This window comes from Terrapene carolina, unplaced genomic scaffold (genome assembly GCF_002925995.2).
Source record: "Terrapene carolina triunguis isolate 2854851 unplaced genomic scaffold, T_m_triunguis-2.0 Scaffold16, whole genome shotgun sequence".
Lineage (NCBI taxonomy): Eukaryota > Metazoa > Chordata > Testudines > Emydidae > Terrapene > Terrapene triunguis.
In genome coordinates, this window is record NW_020664367.1 from 1,027,423 (window position 1) to 1,049,821 (window position 22,399).

The following is a 22,399-nucleotide window of genomic DNA, read 5'->3' on the forward strand; positions in this document are numbered from 1 at the left end:
AGGATGCATTTGTAGATGAGGCTGACAGGAAAACCAATTCTTAGCAGTGTCTATCACCCTTTAGTCTCTTAGCCATGAGCATTATTTCAGTTCATGCTGTGCACACCAAAGCTTGGGCTGGTTTTTTTCAGGCAGCTTTTTATTTTTGTAGTAGTAACCATGTGGGACTAACTCTTTGAGAGAACTTCTCTTCAGTGATGTCGGTTTTGAAGATAAAATGCAGACATCTTGGTTTGTTCATTCAATGAGGATTTTATGCATTTAATTCTTGACCCGGACAATTTAATAGTATATTTATACACTGCTATAGGCACATGTAGTAAAAATATATTTATTTAGCTTTCATTCACATTACTCATTAAACAGCAACACAAGATACTTTCCTTTGCACTTAAAGGTCCAGCCTTCAGAAGTGCACTGACTTGATGGTTGGAAACCAAAATGTGTGTGTGTTTATACAGGTGCATGCTTGAACAGCAATGTGAGGACACTAAATCCAGCCTGGGCGGTAACGGTTTTATATTTTTTTGTTTTTGACGATTGAGGATGCTGCCACCACCACTGCTCTTGATCTTGGAATTGGATCAGTTGTTAGCCAGTATTAAATGTGTTTCCGGAGACTCCAGTTCAGACAGCAATGAAAAAATATTTGTAGACACTGGGGTCTGTAATCCTAGACAGGTGAGGTATTCATTCGAAAACTTGACTGATGGCCTAAAATATCCTTGGACAGCTGAACAAGAGACTCCTCCAACTAACCACTGGGGAAAACAGGTAAATAAATATTTCTTGAATTAAATGGAACTTAAAAGGAATAAAAGTAAACTACTACAATAAAGGGGCTATCACAGTGATTGATGTTAGTAGGTTCAGCCTCATGGTATTTTCTAGGACCCACCTTTGGAATGATGGAGCTTTATTACAAAGCATGTTCACTGTGTAAATTGCTGTAGTATATAAATGCTTTTTATATAAACTGAAGATAATTGTTTCCTTGGGATTACTTTGTAAAATAAAACCTTTATCCATTAGCATGACAAATTTTGCTTGACCTCTAAGGATGTATAATGTTCGTAGCCCTACCATAATAAAATATCCAGCCAACTTCAGATTTCTGTAAAAACTCATATGGCTTAATAGACAACTAATAAAACGGTTATATTTAAGATCTTAGCCTTTGACCTGTTTACTTTTTATTACAATCTAAAGCCTACATCGAATTGCTTCGACCATTCTTAAACAGCTGTTTATTACTTCCTTATTAGCATGTTGTGGGGATGAGGGGAGAGAAATAGGTAACTTACAGGATAAAGATTATAGTTTAAAGACCACAGTCTTTTTCTAAGGGCTCATTTGCATGTGGCAAGCTGGGGTGAAAATCTACCCATGCACTAGCCTGCACTAGAAGTTCCATAGTGCCCTTTGAACTACTCCTCTTTCAAAGCGGGGTAGGATCACTGAGTGCTACAGAACTTTAGTACCCAGCAGCAGGCTAGGGAGGGGTAGATTTATAGCCCAGCTTCCAGGGCGGTGGGAGGGGGGGAAATGACTAAGTGTTTGTATAGACAAGCCTTTAAAGAAATGACTGTTAGACTCATAAGCAGCAATAAAACCAATGTCTGCACAAAAATGGGGGGAATTTGACAGGAAAACAGATTTCAAGCCTTTCAAAGAAGTTAATGCAGTAGTGAAAAAGAGTGATTGCAACTAGATGAAATGCCTTCTGTGTTTTTGACATACCACTTCTGCTTGATAAAGAAGGGGTTTTTTTTTTTTTCCCAGGATACCTGTATAAACTAAACTTGTTACATTTTAAAATATTCAGACTGTATCGTTGCTGGTTTCCTACAACAACACAACCTTCTACAGGTTTCCCACCGTTTCATGCACTTTTATAATTGGTTTCTTTCTTGGCCTGCAAATAACTGCAGTAGCTCTCACAGACTGCTGTGCACATGCTTACTTAGACTTGTCTAGAGTACCAGTGTTTTGGAAATACAAAATTCTTCATGTATAGATTTACATGAAAGAGCTGAAGTTGAAGAGGAGCATAAATAACTGAATACAGTTTTTTATATTCTTTTTCAGTAATAGTTAATCAGAGAAGTTACTCTGACCTTTAAAACACATCGTATCAGGAAATAAGAGGCCATAAGGAAGGGACCCAGACATGGTTAAAACTGCAGAGAGAAAAGGTCTCTAGTACTATTGTTTGTCCAACTTTGGATCCTTTTCCCTTTCTGGAATAAAATTTCGAAAACACTAGATCATTTTGAAGAGCTGTGTGTGAAGCAGTAATAAAAGTACTAATCTCAAATGTCATAAACTTTCAAAATCCTCTAATGGCAATTGGAGCATTTACTGTAACTCACCAGAAATATTAAATGTACTGCTTGGAAATTGTATCCTGACAGTTAATATGGTAGTTTCTGTAAACTGGAGATAAGATATTTTGCTGAAAACGTTTATATTTTTAGGTGAAGGTTTGGGTTAAAGCAGTCAGAAGAGTGACAAATTTTGCTTATAGCACCCAGGCGCAATTCAAAGTCACATGTACTGATTTTACAAACATTCTAGTCAGCACTGCAAAGCTAGCATAGCAACAAACTTTGTATCCAGTCAAACCTTACTGAGAAGATAGATAAGTTTTAAGCTCCAAGTGGCAGGGACCTAAGTTAGACATAGCAGAGCAACAACTGACAGATAGTCAGAGGGAGAGAAAATGAGGGCTACAGCAGTAAGAAACTTGTGAAATAACTTTCTATAATATACATCTTACTTGCTTTCTTTGTGGTTTGTGTGTGTTACTAGTTGGAAGGTGGAAAATCAGTTAAGAGGGTCAGAGTGGTAAAGTAGACAGAGCATTATTCCCATTCTACCTCCCATGTCATCAGCAGAACTTCCAATTAAATTGTAATTCCAGATTCTTTAGTTGGTGATGACGGAAGAAGCAGAAAGAGTAACCTGATTTTCAGGTGGAGTCTGCATTGTTTCATCTGAGGATGCACAATCTAGTGGGTAGGCCTAGACTGGGTAGCTGGAGACTTGAGTTCTCTTCCCATCTCTATCCCTGCCATTGACCAATTCTGTTTCACCAGTGTGCATCATGGTCCCCTCCTGCCCCTTGTCTTGTCTATTTAGATTGTAAGTTCCTCAAAGCAGCAACTGTATATATTCGTACAGTGTCTAACACAAGGGGGTCCTGATCTTCATTGGGGCCTTGTGTGCTACTGTAATACAAATAACGATAATGCTGGGAGAAAATATAGTTAGCAAAATCTGAAATGAACTCAAACTGAGGGAACTAATGGAAGTTTTGTAGATGGCTAAGGGCCCAATTGTGTATTTAGAGCTAGATCCCTGCACATGTATAGAGCTTCACTGAAATCGATGGGACTCTGCTCACACCAGTTGTAGGATTGCAGCCTAAGCATGAAACAGAAGGCTGTTATTATGATACTTTCTTATTAACTTTATACCTAATAAAAAAGGAAGTTACAATGATCACCAATAAATCTTATTAAAGCTATTTTATTTATCTTGAAAGGAATGAAATCCATTAGTTGTACAATATGCAACCATACACTTTTAAATGTAGTCTTCAGTCTGCCTGAACAAAAAAAGTACATTGTCACAGTAGAGAAAGGATAGCCTGTCTAAGTACTGAACTCCGCAGTATACTACTCCTTGCAGTTCTCTAGCCAGCAAAGTTAAGATCTGGGCACTATTTGAACTGCAATTATGGAGCTTAAAGACAGTGTATCCCATTATTTGTAGTATATTTCACCTGTAAACTCTGCAAACAAAAAAAAAAAAATAGGCAAAGAAACCTAAGATACTAACACTTCTGTACATACTTAAGGAAGTTGAAACCATATTCAGACTTAAAACTTAAGGTAACTGTTTTATTTCAAAGTTCATCAAAATATTTCCAAATCAATATACTGTTGTACAGTTTTTAAAAATTGCTCTACAATTAGATTTTGACTGACAAAAACTGATCTTTAAAAAACCAGATGACACTACCAAAAGTATTTTCTATTTTCAACGAAGAGATTTCCAAATAAGTTACCCACACAAGATTTTTTTAAAAACATGTTTCTGTGTAATAAAAGCCAGGTGCTTTTTTTCTACTGTATCTACTTTAATTTAAGCAGTTGCACAAAACTAAATCTTCATTAAAATGAATGGATAATTCTAAAGGCAGCAGTCATGAGAAAGCTCTGCTCGAGCTGTTCTTTAGACTGCTAGAAGTAAATTACTTTTTGATACCTTTATACTAGCAAAACACCCACAACTGAGTAGCTAATTTAAAAATGTATTTGTTTAGCAATAATTCAAGTAGCCTTAAAAGATGTGCCCTTTTATGGAGAGAGGGAGGACTTTGACCAAATTTTTCAGATCTGGATGCTTCACATGTTAAACTTGATCTAAATATGAATTTGGGTGCACTTTGGAACTCAGGCTATTCATTCTTAGGAGGCCAACTTGAAGCACACAGGTTTAAGTTACTAAAAGTCGGGTTCTGTTCCCATTTCTTGGCAAAATTTGAGTAAGCTAAATCATTGACTTCAGGCAAATCAGTATTTGTAGAGGTCATTGCAAGAAACTCCAGATTGGTAACAGTATGATTTCATTTCATGTGCATTTTTCTTATTTTTCAGGATCCAGAAATATCAGAAAGTGCATTTTGAGTGTTTTGTACTTGGGGGAAAAAACTCTGTCCCTGGAACACACTTACTCTCTGAGTAATTCATACTCAGTTAGGTTCAAACTAACAGATGACCAGCAGTGTAACTGTCCACTCAAACTGTGAGGGGAAAAAGTACTAGAAGATGTTAAGAACCTGAGGTATCTGTTATTTGTTTCAGTAGTATGGCTATGTGAGTTTACTTTACACCTTGTTTGCATGTTGTACTTACAATGGCAGGGCCTAATCCTGCAACAATTATGACTGCGTGCATAGTAAAGTTAATGGGCCTTAGCATGGTAATTCTACAGAGTCAGAAGTCGTTGCAGTATCTGGCCCCTAATTCACAAAATATGCAAATAGTGCATAAAATTCCAACATTAAAATGAAATCTAATGAACAAAAGAATTAGTGCATTTCAAATCATTCTATCTAACTTTATTTTTGATAGAAGAGTTCAAAATAAGTAGAATGAATTGGTATTAAATGAACAATGTTGCAATAGGAAGCTGAAAAACTCTTCCAAATCCTCAAAAATATATAAATTAATAAACTCAGTGGCTTACATTGTGTACATGCTACATCATACGGCATAATATAATGAAAAACACTGAAGTTAAAAAAAAAAAAAAAAGCCAAACATTTTAAACTAGCAATTGATCATAAAAAAGTAATTAACATGGTGGCTGAAAAAGAAAGACAAATGCAGAGAAGCATGCAGTGCACCGCATGGTCCTGAGAAGATGTTCACTTTTCTTCAGTGGCTGATGTATCAGTTCCATCATTTAGTTTTTGCTTTTGCATTCTTGTTCGAGTAGACGCTAGAGAAAAGTTACAGTAACTTTACCACCTTTTATAGTAAATCAACTTGTGCAAAACAGTTTTAAAGGGTATATTTATTCATGATACAAAGAATTTAACTTTTAGCCTGACAACTTTTCTAAACAAATTAAACCCTAATTTGAACCACAAGTACTCAAATATTTACTTCTGAATTACTTGGATAATTCTGACTTGCCAGTTTCTTTTACAGCCTTAAAGAACTGTGTACTTACATTGTACAGCTCTGTGTACTTATACTGGCTCCCATTACTGTAGTATTCAAACTCTTTATCTCTCCCTTTCCTGAGATAAAGCAGGTCAACTGAGCCCTATATGTGGGTCAAGTCCTTTTGTTGCTCAGAGATCGTTAATACCTCGATCAGAAGAGAGCTCTGCATTGGAAGCCTGACTCACCAACTTCCTCTAAAAGGAACTTTTCCAAAACTTCAGTGGCTAATAACCATACACTAATAAAAAGTAACTAGATATAATACTAGAACATCAACTCGTAAACTACAAACAGGACTGAACCAAATTTTAGTTCCCTACCCTAATTTAACAAAGAGATATGTAGAGGTGTTTGGTTCAGCAGACATACCTGTCTTAGAGAAGAAAATGTGATAGGTTAAACAACTTTTTGGTGGGGATAGGGGTGGGCATATCCACTGATTTATACACAAGATGTGACAAGCAGTGAAAAACTATACAGTTAAACCAATACGGAGAGCAGTGTTCTCAACCTGTACCCCTTTCTGGAGTCTGAAGCCCAAGCCTCACTGCCTGGGGCTGAATCATGTAACTTAGCTTCACGGGGCCCCGGGCAATTGCCCTGCTTGCCACCTCTTAATGCCGGCCCTGCACTTGCGACCCCCCTAAACCCATCCTGTGACCCCACCCTGGGGGTTGCAACCCCCAGGTTCAGAAACACTGATCTAGATCAGCAGTTCTCAAACTGTGGGTTGGGACCCCAAAGTGGGTCACAATCCTATTTTAATGGGGTTGCCAGAGCTGGAGTTAGACTTGCTGGGGCCCGGGGCCGAAGCCTGAGCCTCACCACCCAAGACTGAAGCTGAAACCTGGGTGGCGGGGCTCAGGTTACAGTTCCGCTACCTGGGGCGGTGGGGCTTGGGCTTCGGGCCCCCCACCCACGGTGGCAGCACTCAGGCTTTGACCACCCCTGGGGTGGTGGGGCTCAAGCGGGCTCAAGCTTCAGTCCCCACTCCTGGGGTCATGTAGTAATTGTTGTCAGAGGGGGATCATGGGTGTAATGAAGTTTGAGAACTCCTGATATAGATGAGTTGATGTACCCCCTGGAAGACCTCTGAGTAACCAGAGGTACTGGTTGAGAATGACTGGCTTAGAGGACTGACAAGATGTGGTCTCAAGAGGGAAAGTAATTTTGTTTTTAATTTGGTGGGTGAGAATTTTACTTGAAAAGCTGAAGGGAAACCTGTAAAAGAAGAAAGAAACATTGATCTGACTGCCTGTAACCACATCTAATGGAACATAAAATGTTTATTATAGCTGATCTGTGGTGTTTCAGTATTAAAACAAGGCAATGTACAAAACTATGCAAAATGCAGTCTTCTGTGCATATACAGTTAATGGAGCACATGCCTTCCAGGTACTGAAATCCAAAGTAGTTCACCTGTTCTCTTAGGTGCTGCTGTATCGGGATAATTCGTAGTAATTTAGTACAGGTGACTTTCCACTGGAAAATGTTTAGGAATACATCTCGATGTGACTGCTTTAAAAGGTGGACTTTAACACAGATTTCACCGCCTGGCTATATGACACAAGCAGGGATAGAAGACTGAAAAGATAAAGCACATTAAGGTGGAGCCTAAAGAGTACCACTCTACCAAAAGCTGCATCTGAGACCCGCCATCGAATGTAGCATGTAGCCACATAACTGGAAGGCTTCTGATCTTGAGTGTCGTCCTTTATCTTCTGAGGTGTGAGTCCTCTGTATGCATTTTTAATGTAGTTTAAGCCATTTGGAAATGGTGTCTTTATAGGCTTTCATGCTGCTGAGTCTGGGATTGAAACAGGATGAGACGCAAGCATTTTATCCACTGTTCTGTCCTTTTCAAGGGTATCATGAATCTTCTCCTGAGATCCAGTGTGCATAGCTGATTTTTTATTTTCATACTTGAAGTCAGTATTAAAAAAAATAGCTACTTTCTGGGATGAATTCTTCCTCTGTATTATTTTGTCCCTGTGGAATATGCAGTATAGCAGCTTGCTGGAGCATGCTATACAGCCCCAATCCTGCCAAGATAACAGGTCACTGATAGTTAAGAAGGTAATACCGTTGAGTGCCTGCAGCACTAAAATAAGGGTGGGATCTTCAAAAGTGTACCACATTGGCCTAACTGCTCCTATTGAATTTGAGGAATTGTACCATTCACTTCAATGGGAGCAGAGCTAGGCCAACTCTAAGCACTTTTGAAAATCCCACTCAAATCCCATCAGACATCTCATTTTAGGTCTAATGCTTTCAACAGGTATGTGAATATGATCTTCCAAAGAGGCCCTCTGGGAACAAAGGACTGAATACTAATGAAATCTGCACTTTAAGTACTATGCACCAGTTCCGGTGACTATGAGATGAAAGAGCTAATGGGATGTGAATTGCTTTATATCTGCAACCTCTCTACCAAAAACTGGAAAAGGTTCCAAATAAAAATGTAAGCCTTCAAGGATGATTCCTTCCGGGCCAATAGGAGTGTTCTCTTTTCCTGCCCAGCCTGTTTTCTTTATCTCTTCCTATTCAGAAGCATCATGGACTTTGTGTTCAACTTCTGAGAGAATGTTGAGAGAGTAGGTTATTCCTCCTTGATGACAAATGCAATATGGCCTGGGATGTCAGATATGTCAGCTCTGACAACTTCTGACTCATGATCCAGTGGAGAACAATCAACACTATACTGTCTTGTTTGATCTTCTATACCACTCTGGACAGTAGTGGAATTGGACAGAAGGTATAATAGGGAATTTGGATGACCAGTCCAAGGACAGAGATCCTCTCTCTGGAGAGGTTTTGCAACCTTTGCTGACTCTGAATACTATTTACTAAACGAAAAGGGACTATTTGTGTAAGTAAGTAACATTTGATTGAGTAAAAGGTGAAAAATCTGGCACTACAGTGGTATGCTGGTTTTCTGCAAAGGTGAAAGGTTATCTAGGATATTATTAGTTCGAAAGCTCAGGGTGCAGACACCATTTCCTGGGATCTCTGGTCTCCACAGATCCTGAGTCAAACTGAAGACGCTTCACTGACTGCCTCTGTATGATCTAATGATGAGAGAAAGTCTCTTCATAGACGGGGATGATGCCAAAATCAGTGTCCCTCTTTAGCTTTCCGTATTTTGTGCATTTGTTGAGTGCCTTGAGATTCAAAACATTTCTGATTTTTTCTAGATCTCTTTAGGCCCAGGATAAAGATGGAATATGTTTCAGAGAATCTCTCTTTAAAGAGCATTGGTTTGGCTGGTCTTATCAAGAGGACACAGTCTGATGCTGCCTGCATTGTCCGTTTCTCAGGGTTCTTTGTTGTCCTTAGTTGTATGAAGCAAATGTAGGGATTCCTCCAACTAACATTTTAATAATTTTTAAAGACCTATTGATCTGAAAACTTTTCTATATGAAAAAGATATATGCCCACCAAATGGAGAGTATACCTCTTGCTCAAGAGCATATTTTATGCAGTTCAATTTGTGAACTTCAAAGGTGGGTGTTTCAGGTCCTCATCTTCTGAAGGTTCTGTTTCCAAATGGACCTCTGGATGTTCCTTTAAACCTGTTGTAACTAAAAGCCTAAAAGGAGGGGCAACTTCGTTAAGTGTGTGTATGCCTACTTCCTTGAAATGGTGAATGAGTAGCATACAGTTATGTGCTTGGCAGCCGCATTACTGAAAAATCCTCTGAAGATCTCTCTCTTGGAAGCGAGCTGAGGCTACCAAGAGCATGGGTTGGTGCTTAGTTTTGCATACGCACTATCTTTCTGCTACACTGAAAATTACCGTGCACCTTTATTGAGAATATGATGATATCCATAGTAGCATGAAGAAAGATGATATCAAGATCTTGTTCAACAGTGCTTGTGCTCAAAGGTCCCTTGTGGAGTGGAGTTTCTTAAGTATTTTGTCAAGGTTGGCTTTGTTGAAGTGAATTGTTGAGATGGATCCTCAGGCTGCTTTCTATCTAAGTTTACAATTTCAGCATCCAGCAGCCTTTTACTTTCCACCCAATTCTGGGAAGGCGAATCCCCCTCTGTTGGGATGACAGATTTCTTTGTCTCAGCTGCCACTGCAGCCTGATTTTTTAGATATTTGTGCCATCTGTTGGTAGCTTGGCTATTAGTTGTAAAGTTTCATGATCTGCCTGTTTTGACATCTGCCCTTGGAAAGTTGGCCCAATGCTGAGTTGATTAAATCTCTTATGGCTATGTTGATTGTGAATTTAGAATGTCTTTTGTTAGTGGATCAGAAACATTTATATATCAGCAAAGGATGGTTCTGGCTTGGTCTTTTAATGGGGTTGTTTCCAAACTCAGTGCCAGTAGGTCTCCTTGAACCATAGTAGTAGAGTTCTTACTGGGACCCTTTGAGAGATGGAATTTCCAGGATCTCCCCTCGGGTTTTTTGGCCATCTTGTATTTCCTTGGTTGCAAGGAGCTTCAGTCACAAGATTTGTATAATTCAGTGTAATCTTTTGCTTCCCATTCTCTTTGGACTGACCCCAGCTTTCTTTTTTTTTAAATTATTTTCAGAAGGGTATTAAGGGATAATTCCAACTCGTCTTCAAATATCCAGCAGAGAACCTCAATGGGCATGCCTGAGAGAAGGGGATCAATGAGAAACTGAATATGGGCAAAATTCAGCTAGTGAAGGGAGGACTGAGCTTCTCTTAGGCAAGGGAGCCTCCTCCCTGCAACTTTCCCTTGGAAGGTATTTCTGTGATTAGTGGAGTACCACTACAGTAGCTCTGTGTCTCTCTGATGTGATAGCATTGCTGGGCAGTGGGTTTTTGTGTTTTGGTGGGTCTCCTGCTGCTTCTGGTCTCTCAAGGGGTCCAGCCACTTCCTAAACTTCTGCTCTTCATTTAGCTCATTCAGTTCCCAGTCCAACTGAGAAATCTGTGAGCAGAAGAGGCATCAGGTCCTGTAGAAGAAGAGGGCCCCAGACTGCAGATTGTCTCCATACTTTCTGCAAACATTTGCTCCAATACTCCAGCTAGAAGACATGCAAGTCTGTACTGGGAAGCAAGGGGGGACAGAAGATGAATCAAAGTAGAGCTATTGCTGGTGAAATTCCAAGATAGAATTTAGCAGATGGAAAGATGTTTTGAGATCCAATGCAAGTGCATCTGAAGAAGTGAGGTTCTTACCCACGAAAGCTTATGCTCCCAATACTTCTGTTAGTCTTAAAGGTGCCACAGGACCCTCTGTTGCTTTTTTCAGATTCAGACTAACACGGCTACCCCTCTGATACAAATCTCTACAATGGATCCAGACACTTGAAGGAACATAGATGGGGGTGGGCTCTCAAATGAAAGGGTCTCCCTACCTCCACTGACCAATGAAAGGGGAGCCAGACCACATGTAGGGATCACTGGACACATCCTATGTAAATTGTAGTAATTTTTAGGGGAGTGGGGCGTAGGAGTGGCAGCTTTCCTTACACAAAAATGATGTCATGGAAGGTGTTAGGGGTTTTTTGTGTGTGTTGTGGGGGGCCTGGAAGGGAGGCGGTAGTAGGGAGCAGTCGTACTCAAGAATTTCCACCAAATCTGCCTCCATACTAAAACCTTTTCCACCCTAGGGTGTTAACTGCAGTTGCCTCTGAGACAGCATTGCTACTGGACCATAAGGTAGCTGGAAACACTTGTTCACCAGAGCACCTCTGGTGGATTGTACTTTGGTTTTTGTACATGTATTTTATTTTTATTTTTGTGTATTATAGCATTTATTGGCAAAACCAACAGTTCCAAAAGAAACCAGCACAGCAACACTTATTTACCAGACTTTACAAAAACTGCTTAAGCACTACAAACACCATTGTTTAACATTCACTGTACTGAGCAGTTTATTTCTGGAACTAACTTAGAAAGATTAGATCAGTTACCAAATCAAGTTAAATGCAACTCTTTTGAGGTTAAGTGCAATTTTTATAACCGGTAAACCATGCTTACAGTTAAATAATTTAAGAGAGGCTAAACATCCGTTTTCACATTCAGTATTAAAGCTTTCAGTTCAATACTCTTTTATAGGTCAGACTCACACAAGTTGTCACAAACAACATCTGAAGGTCTGAAAAGAAAGTTAGCACTAATTCGGCTGTAACACAGTTATGTCTTGCCCTCAAGCCTCACCAAATCCCCCAGATATCTACCATGAGAGTTCTGTTGTGTCCCAGGGCAGTATATAGTATGATTCCTCCCTATCCTCTTCAAAAATGTGCCATACAACTCCATATAATAGATCCCAACTACAGACTGAGCATATACTATACATCTCTTAAGATCCCCTTTCTATCCAAAAGCAAATGATAAATTTACTACAACAAATCTTTTGCATATTACTTAGAACCGTATTAAGGGCAGTATTTATTTAGAAACCTTCAGTCTAAGAATGCCAATGTTTAAGAAAAATTTGTCATGTTCAGACACTATCTACAGGAAATGTCTATCTTACATGAGATCTAGGTCAGTTAGCACACTTGAAATGGTGGCCCAGTATTTCCATTTTAAACTACATTTTCAAGATCAGATGGAAACGCTGTAAGATTGAGTAAGTTAATAAATGTACCCAGTAATTCCTGCTGTTACTTAAATTATGTAGATGTTTAGCAAGGTTTTTATTCGGAGAAGTTGGCATGCAGGGAAACAACCTTTTTTATCCAAGACTGTCATTTCTACTCATTTACTACAGTAGACAATACTTACTCATTTCTGCAAGCTTTTGCTGGAATTTGGACTCTCCAGGAAGGTGTTTGCTGCGGACAGAAAACATTTCATTGAAGCAATTAGTATGTTCTTTTTATTTTTGTCTAAATAAAGCAAGTTACTAACTGTAGTTAGTTCACATCAGCACCGTCACCACCTCTTTCTGGTTTCTTGTAAAAAATGCAAACCCAGCCCTAGTATTTTTTTCTGCATACTAAAGCTGATTCAAGAGTTATTAGCTTTCTGATACTCAGTTTTATCTTCAAGTTTGCTAAGTTTGACCAAAGCCACTTGAGACAGTAGTTTAATATCCAATTCTGGTCTAGCACCCAGTACTGTACTTGCTGTCAGCAGGAGAGACACTTGCTCCTGACACTAGAGAGATTCAGATTCAAGAAGCACTAGGCTAAAATCTATCACTAAAGATTTTATATTATTCCATATATTAGGTAAAGAGAGGTAATATCTTTTATTGGATCAACTTCTGTTAGTGAGAGAGACAAGCTTTCGAGCTTACGCAGAGCTCTTCTTCAGGTCTGAGAAACAGAACAGGAAAATACTGAATTTTGACAACACAGCTACAATAACACTGCATACATACATTAGCTAAGACATAGTACCTCTGTATGATGGTAGCTTGTTTCCTTTGTTATTATTTTGCTAAACCTTATGTTATAGGCCTCCAGAAATAAAAGTACATGTAGCTTCATGACAAGTTAAGAACTATATCCTACCTTCCATCTGCCTCATCCTGTCCTTCTATATCAAAGCGAAGTCTCTTCAGAGGTTTAGGGGCAGTGCTTACTTCAGCACTGCGTTTCAGCTGACGATCACTGCTACCCACCATTTGGTTTATTTTCTGAAACTTCTCAGAAGTCTGGGATTACAAGAAGATCATAAAAATCATTCCCAGTTAACTATGTACATCTTCCAGACTACTAGCCAAAAATCAATTTTTCAGAGTTCTAGATATCTGCTGTCTTTTAAGAGCTCTTTAAAACTTTCCCAAACTACCCTAATATATAATGGAAGATTTTTTTTATAAATTCAGGCTATTTCAGAGATGCTAGCAAGTGCTCCAGCAATCTTTGTGTTTACAAATTCCACAACACACTCAACTAAAGCAGTGACACCGACCAGTTCTACAAAACAGAAAACTGCACATTCCTTCCAAATGTTTTTCTATATATATACAAGATTTGACATTCAAAAACTTACGCTCACCCCAAATGATTCACCAATTGACACCAGGATTCTGTCAAGACAAACAATAAGACAACCTTTAAAGATAAAGCCTTATTTATCAGTGAAAAGACAGAAACACTCACAAACTTGCACAATTTGGCATGAAACTAGTGAAGAGAACATATGCTTTCTAAGACATTGGCATATTAAACTAAAGAAATCGCTCCCTTATCTCTTAGCATAAAAATATGCTAAGCATTCAATGAGGGCAAAACATTCACCACAACTTTAACAATTTCTTCTTAAACGTTTACAATTCTAGACAGAACGAGGAAGTGCTGAACCACCAAATTAGAATCACCTTGAAGTGAACGTGGAAGAGAAATTGTGGAATTGGAGAGAATTAGAGGCCCGCTTAGTCCATCCCATGCTTTTTGACAGGAACACCCCCCTTCTCAGTAGGTGGGTAGCCCAGACATGCCCTTCCTTTGATCATTACCTTTAGATGTTTGCTAACCAAAATCATAGCAGGAGTTTAACCTAAAACATACAATGATATTTGTAACTTTTTCATGTCCATGCCCATGCAATCCTTGGCCTCTGTGCTGAGCCTGCCCACGAGGGGGCCTGTTGTGATGGTGTTCACTAGGCACTAGACTAAGACAACAAACTTATTTTGCAGAGGCCAAACAGCCAGAGTGTGGCAACGAATGATGTTCAATTGCTACCATCCTTGGCGGAATCAAAAACTAGTAGCATAAAGCTAGACTGCTGACCCATTACGAGTCCTCTGAGCCATCAGTGCACATGCTGGTTGCACTCAAGTAGTTCACATTTTACATGAATATGATATACATAGACAGTGAAAATATATATCAAATCAAATGCGGCACATCTAAGAAGCGATGTTTCTATTTCATACCAAATCCATCTTCCAGTGGATTGGTTACAAACTAAAAGGCCTCATTCTAAGTAAAGGTTGCAAAATAGGGCTCAAACTTTGGACCAAAAGAAAGAGCTATAGCCATTGATATCTAACAAAATCACAGTGTATAATTTCCTAACTTGCTTGAATTAAATACTTATTTGTTACTGTCACCTGCTCAGAGAATTGTTTATTACCAACCTGGATCTTGGAGTCATCTTTGTGGGTGACAACATGCCTTCAGAGAATTTGTATGGACTCTTCAAGGGTGAGATGTAGATGTTATTTCCAGCAGGGACACGTAGGGGAGAATTAGAAAACTTGTAAGGACTTCGAGGAATGTGGGGGATAGGTGACAAGGTGGGAGGCTATGACGAAAGAGTAAGTAGGATATTTAATCATTACAATATAATATTTGAAGTCAGTGAACTGATTAACTTTCAGCACAACAAATATATAGGAGATCAACAACTCACCCTATTGGAGGCATACTGCAAAATGTTAGTTTTCAGTTTCTGCATAAACACTAAGTTGTAGAAGACGATAATGGAGTCATATTGTCCTTCCCTGATCAGCACTCGTTTGAAAGTCTACAAAGGGTTAAAAATTATATATTAAAAATAATCTTAAATTTGAATTTCAGTCCAGTTCCCACAACATGCACCATTTATTTAAATTAGCACTGGCTAATAGTTAAGGGTGTTTGTGTCTTGTGTGCTAGCTGACAGCACTGCTGCTTAGGGCTTTTCTACACTCAGTTTTTGCAGATTTAAGTAAATCGGTAGAAATACTGACATAGTGACCTTGGACCCCCTAATCAGACACAGTTATACCAATATTAATGTGTTTGTATCAGAAGAACTGCATTCACAGTCACGAGCTGCACCAATTTAATGGAATTGGTTTTTCTACCAATTTAGTTACCTCAGTGCAAACACTTAGGCTTTGTCTTCACTTGGAGCAAGGGGTGCGATTCCCAGTTCACGAACACATACTCACACTAGCTCGCGTCAAGTTAGCATGCTAAAAATAGCAGTGTAGCCATGGTAGCACAGGCAACGGCGGCACAGGATAGCCACCCTGAGTACATACCCACAGGTTTGTACTCAGGATGGCTAGCCCATACTGCGGCTTGCCACTGCCTGTGCTACTGTGGTGACACTACTATTTTTAGCATACTACCTCGATGAGAGGTAGTGTGAGAACGTGTATGTGAGCTGTGAATCTCACTTCTAGTTCCAAGTACCCTCAGCGCAGACTAGCCCGTAAAGGCAAAGGGAATTTCTTTATGTCTGATGCTGGAACCATGAAACTCAAGTATGAGAATCTTCTCTGTATGGTATCGTTAAAGAATTTTCATTTGTATTTTAAAATATGAAGAAGTTTTTTTTAGACAATCAGGTTTTTTAAATAAATTTACAGTGAAACCTGTGTGATAGCCCACTTGGCCACAGCAACCACCCAAAGGTAACCCTTAGCATGTTACAGCCCCAATTCAGCAAAACACATAAGCATGTGCTTACATCCCACTTGCTATAATTCTGACTGAAATCAATGGGACTTAAGCACATCCATAAATTATTAGAATAATCAGAACTTAAATAATCATCTTTCCAACCTCACCAACTGGCTCCCACCTACAGCAACACCCTATTCTAAAAGACCAATTTATCTGCTCTTAACATCAGTGTTCATAGGGCCACATGCTGCATACACACAGTTCATGAACAGGAAACAGTACACCTTGCATAGTTCTGTGCATTCTTTTAAGTTTTCCACTGAAACATCCAGCAGTTTAATATAACAAACCTTACATTTTTATTTCACTTACATCTAAGGCAATTAGTGGACAACTGCCTTGGCTATAAGTGACTTTTCATAAATAAAAAAATCTTTAAATATTTATATTTTAAACTCTTTGAACCAATGAAATAATCTTTGCTATCAGATAAGTCTGATTTAATGTATTGGATTCCCTTTAGCTGTTCAAATAAGGTTCTCAATCACATTTTAGTGAAAGACCCACCTCCCCTAAAACACCCCTTTGTTGGTTACTCAAGTAGTCATTTAGACAGGTTTAACCATACTGTTGTTCTGTTAAAGAAGACACAGACACATTTTGAGCAATATTGCTTATTTGGGGCTAAATGCTGCTCTGTTTGTTCACCGCAGTAGTCCCATGGACCTCGATGGAATTATTTCCAGAAGTAAGAAGAGCAAGATGTGGCCACTAAACAGAACAGAGTACGTACAGAAAACAAAGATTTTAAAACTGAAAATATTGCAAAAATAGTTCACTCTTTTGTAACAAAAAATATAACAATCACCATACTTGGATTTGTGCTATCAAATGACAGCTGATAGCATCAGCTAATTTAGGCAAACATTTGCTCTTTGAGATGCAATGTAATCTGGTGGCTAGAGCACAGGAGAAGGCTGCAGAATCCCCTGAGTTCTAATCACAGTTTCACCACTGACTGTTAATGTGGACAAGCCACTTCACCTGTTTGTTTCAACGCTTTGAAGATGTAAAGCACCGCATAAGTACTTATGATTACAGACTAAAACTACAGTAAAGGACTGTCAAGATTGAATTCAAAAGGTAGGAAATGCTAGAATTAAGTTTGCCCATGCATCCTTATTTAGGCCCTCATGTGCATGTGTATTATGAACAGAGGACCAGATTTACAAATACATTTAGTACCTAAAGTTACATATAGACACCTAACGGGATTTTCAAAAGCACTTCAACATGCTAGGCACTAATCTTCCAATGGGAGTTTAGTGCCTGCCTTACCTGCTTGGGTACTTTTGAAAATTCTGCCAGGTGTGTATTTGCCTTTATAGGCACCTAAATATCTTTGTAAATCTGACCACTAGTCTTTAATTTACATAATCACACTCTATTTTTTTCACAGGATGAGTATCTTTAATAAAAACTATGGTTTGCTTCTTTGAGGAGAGTTATCAAAATAAATGTGTTTGCCACATACTTTTGTGTGACCTTGGTAAGTCATTTAACCTCTGAGTGTCAGTTCCCTCGTAGGTAGAATGAAGATGACACACTGGACTTGGAGATCCTTGGAGGGACATGCGCAACGTTATAACAAATGTTTATGGATGACTCTTCTTCAGCTATCCCTCGATGCGAGGATGATGTCTGCCAAGGGAGTTCATTGGTGGGTTTTTAAGTGGCTGAGGAGCCCAATTCGTGCCCTGCAGATTTTCCCACAGAAGTGACCAGTGTAATCTTGGAGACGACAGTTGTTGGCTGGACTGTTGTGCCCTTTCCCCCCTCCTTTGTCACTTCTCTGTCTCATGAGCACGTCTGTTCTCCTCAAAGTGAGCAGTGGTGCCTCTGTGTTCTGTTCTGTGTCGAGTCCTCTCAGTTTGTTGGGTTGATGCCACCCTTTTTAAGGTGTACTTTCAGTATGTCTTTGAAATGCTTCCGCTGCTCTCTGCGAGTCCTTCTTACCTTCTTTAACCGAGAGAAGAGTACTTGCTTCAGGAGGTGAGTGTCAGGCCTACGTTCACAGTGGCCAGCCCAGTGGAGTTGGTGTTTCATGACCTGCCCTTCTATACTGCTGATGTTGACTGCAGAGAGAACGCTAATGTTAGTGCGTCGGTCCTCCCAGCTGATCCTGGAAATCCTCGTGAGGCAGCGCTGTTGGAAACATTCCAGCCACTTAATATGTCATCTATAGGTTACCCAGGTCTCACACACATAGAGAAGAGTGGGGATGACAACTGCTTTGTAAACCAAGATCTTGGTGCCTGTTTAGAGATCCCTATAATTGAAGACTCGTTTGAGTAGTCTTCCAAAGGATGTGCTGGCACAGCCGATTATGTATACAATTTCTGTGTCAATGCTGGCTATTTGGGAGATGTGGCTGCCAAGGTATGGAAAATGGTCCACATTTTCCAGGGGTTCTCCGCTGATGGTGATTTGTGTAGTACGAAGAGTAGTTTGTGCAGGTGAGGGCTGGTAGAGTACCTTGGTTTTCCCAACATTGAGAGAGAGAGATCCAGATAGGCATCTGCAAAAACATTTAAGGTACTTTGCAGGTCGGCCTCTGTGTGTGTGAGAATGACACAGTCATCTGCATACTGAAGGTCAGTGATGCTGATTCTCGTGATCTTAGAGTTTGGAGGCGTCTGAGATTATCATAGATTTATCATAGAATATCAGGGTTGGACGGGACCTCAGGAGGTCATCTAATCCAACCCCCTGCTCAAAGCAGGACCAATCCCCAGACAGATTTTTGCCCTAAATGACCCTCTCAAGGATTGAACTCATAACCCTGGGTTTAGCAGGCCAATGCTCAAACCACTGAGCTAGGAGTTGACCATCCATATGATACTCAATCCCGATTCCACCAGGAAGGCAGTCACGGATGAGAATCAGGATCACAGCAAGGTAAATGGAGAAGAGTGTTGGAGCAATGACACAGCCCTGCTTGACACCAGTGCGAATGATGAATGGTTCAGTCTCTGAGCCGTTGCACAGAATGGTGGCAGTCATCCCATCATGGAGTAGTCTGATGATGGAAATGAATTTCTGTGGACAGCCAAACCTACACAGCATCTTCCATAGGGCATTACAATTGGTAGAGTCAAAGGCCTTGGTTAGATCAATGAATGCCATGAACAGTTCCTGGTGTTGCTCTCTATGTTTGTCCTGAATCTGTCATGCCACAAAGATCACGTCAGTTGTGCCTCAGGATGGCCTGAAGCCACACTGTGATTCAGGGAGGAGTTCCTCAGCAAGGGGGAGAAGGTGGTTTAGTAGGATCCAGACAAGGATCTGCCCTGCAATGGAGAGGAGGACAATACCTCTGTAGCTCCTGCACAAAGATCTCAGCACAGTGAATGCCCAGAAAGAAGAACTGCCATAATTGCCAGAGAACTGGCAAGACGCAACATTGACATTGCAGCTCTTAGTGAGACCTGCTGGGGTGATGAGGGCCAATTTAAAGAGGATGGTGGTCGCTACACCTTCTTTTGGAAAGGAAAGCCACCTGAAGAGAGACACATTCATGGGATTGGCTTTGTCATCAAAAATAAGATCACCAGTCAGCTTTTGGAGCTTCCCATGGGGATTAACGAGCATCTCTTGACTCGGCTCAAGCTCAGCAACACCAATATGCCACGGTCATCAGTGCATATATCCCAACACTTGATGATGAGGAAGACAACAAGGAGCAGTTTCATAGTGCTCTCGATGCAATCCTCACAGCCACACCTAAGTCAGACAAACTCATCCTCCTGGAAGATTTCAATGCCCGAGTCAGATGGGACTCCCAACTCTGGAGCAGCACAATAGGCAAAGAAGGGCTGGCAAATGTAAACCCCAATTGTATTCTCCTCCCCAGCAAATGTGTGGAACATGACCTGCTCATCACAGATACCATTTTTAGGCAGAGTAACAAATATACCACCTGGAAACATCCTCAGTCCAAACATTGGCACTTCCTTGACTATGTTATAGTCAGAACCCGAGATTATGCCGATGTCCGTATCACACGAGCCAGGAGAGGTACAGATCACTGTTGGACAGACCATCAATTAGTAAGATCAATCATGTACCTGCAGCTCACTCCACCACACCGCAAACACCCAAAGACTAAGCAAAAGTGGTACAACGTCAAAGCACTTCAAGACCAAGCCAGCTGTGAGATGTTCCAGCAACACCTGTCTGAGAAACTCTCTAACTTGCCTGGTAACATCATTGATATTCAAGAGCACTGGGATCAACTTAAAAATACCATTCACAGTGCATGTGCTGAAACTATAGGATATTCCACTAATCGGCACCAAGACTAGTTTGATGAAAACAATGAGAAAATCCTAGCATTAATTCAACAGAAAAGAACTGCATTTTGTAACTGGCAAGATAATTCCTCTAAACAACGAAAACATGAGGCTTATCACCTGCTCAAAGCTGAAGTCCAGAGGAGGCTATGTGACATCAAAAATAAGTGGTGGCAAGAGAAGACCTCTGAGATCCAGGGTTTCGTAGACCAGGATGACATGAAAAGCTTCTTTCAAGCAACAAAGGCCAGGCTCCAAAGGCCCAACCCCTTTACGTTCCCAGGGTGGCTTCACCCTCCTCAAGGACAATGCGGCCATTAAACAACGCTGGAAGGAGCACTTTGAGAGCCTACTAAGCCGTGAATCCATGGTATCTGAAGACACCATACAGCAGTGGTGGGCAACCTGTGGCCCATCAGGGTAAACTGATTGTGGCCCACGAGACATTTTGCGGACGTTGACCATCCGCAGGCACGGCCCCCCACGGCAACCAGTGGCCGCAGTTCGCTGTTCCCAGCCAATGGGAGCTGCAGGAAGCGGTGGGCCACAGGGACATGCTGGCCGCCGCTTCCTGCAGCTCCCATTGGCTGGGAACAGCAAACCGCGGCCATTGGGAGCCGCAAAATGTCTCGAGGCCCACAGTCAGCTTACCCTGCTGGGCCACAGATTGCCCACCACTGCCATAGTCTATATTCCACAACGCTCAGCAATGGAACACCTTGCTGATCCCCCATCTTCTGAGGAAGTCCGGCGTGCCATCACTTAGAAAAAAAATGACTCAGACAGCATCTCAGCTGAGGTTTTTAAAGCTGGTGGAACAATGCTCCAGCACAAACTTTGCCAACTCCTCAACAAAATGTGGACCTGCGAAGAAATTCCACCTGACTTTAAAAACGCCATTGTTACAATATTCATGGATGACTAATACTTAAAGATTTTACATACCTCTTGATTTGTATTGGTGAGCTCCTTGTATGCTGTAACAATGATTTTAAACCTAAGATCTACGTTCTTTACTTTGCATATGCCATACATGGAACACATCATGATCTATTAAAGAAACAACAAGAAGAATCAGAAATGCAGCAAATGTTGTTATACTTCAGATTGAGAAAGCACCTTTCCCCCCTCCCCTATATTCTTACATGTTTTTCTATTTACATGGGGTGCAGTCCAGCTACATGGAGGTCAATGAGAGTTTTGCCATTGACTTCAGTGAAGTCAGGATTGGTTACTAGAAATGAAGGTGAAGATCAGTAGCTCTAGGATTCCTATACTGAGCTAAATCAATTATCTACATGTCATTCCATCCCATACCAATCCTTGGAGGAGAAAACAAAAACAAAAAAGGCAAACCAATGTCCCCTTCTTTTTGCAAAAAAGTTCACTAAACAAAAATGGTAATATTTTTCAAGTTCACATTTAGATACAGTATAAAGCTGAAATTTTAGGGTAGAAAGACAAAATGTGGATTAGTTAGTATTGACTTCCCTGGGCAAAATTAATGTATTCACAGTAAACTTCGGCCTTTACTCACTACTTTTCAGATTTTTTTGATGACACATGCTATGCCTTTGACGTTACAGCATAAATAACTTTCAGTAGTTAAAAGTAAATTGAGGCCTTCTTAAATACATCAGTTCACTGTATTAAACTAATTTCTGCTTTGAATAATCTGCCTCTTGTGGGAAATAAAAACCTCATACCAGAATTTAACAGATGAAAAACTGAAAAGCAACATTTTGCTGAAAAGCAAATATAAATCTCATTGATTTATATTACCTGGTCTAAGTGCCTGTCTTTCATAAGTTCATATTCATTTTGCAATGTGTGCTGAAAAAGGGTCCAGATCAAGTGTTCTAGTTCAGGGTGGTCAAACAGAAGCCGTAAGCAGAGGGTATTTAATCGAAGATATGCCAGCCGATACACTTGAGAGAAGGAAGAAAAATTAATCACATTGGTAATAGAGAAACTTGTATAGGCCACTGTTCAGAGTGCCTGCCTTTAATTGCTGTATCA

General features: G+C 40.2%; 1 protein-coding gene across 1 annotated transcript in view; it reads right to left on the bottom strand.

Moving 5' to 3' along the window:
* Positions 1–3,891: 3,891 nt before the first annotated feature.
* The window catches only part of RB1 (RB transcriptional corepressor 1), a 169,220-nt gene continuing 150,712 nt past the window's right edge, over positions 3,892–22,399 (bottom strand). The window contains exons 19-26 of the mRNA XM_026657614.1: positions 22,163–22,308; positions 21,326–21,430; positions 15,046–15,159; positions 14,771–14,937; positions 13,684–13,714; positions 13,194–13,336; positions 12,460–12,509; positions 3,892–5,511 (exon numbers count right to left, since the gene is read on the bottom strand). Coding sequence (XP_026513399.1) covers positions 5,438–5,511; positions 12,460–12,509; positions 13,194–13,336; positions 13,684–13,714; positions 14,771–14,937; positions 15,046–15,159; positions 21,326–21,430; positions 22,163–22,308 — 830 coding nt within the window. The 3' untranslated portion in view covers positions 3,892–5,437. The remainder of the gene's footprint in view (positions 5,512–12,459; positions 12,510–13,193; positions 13,337–13,683; positions 13,715–14,770; positions 14,938–15,045; positions 15,160–21,325; positions 21,431–22,162; positions 22,309–22,399) is intronic.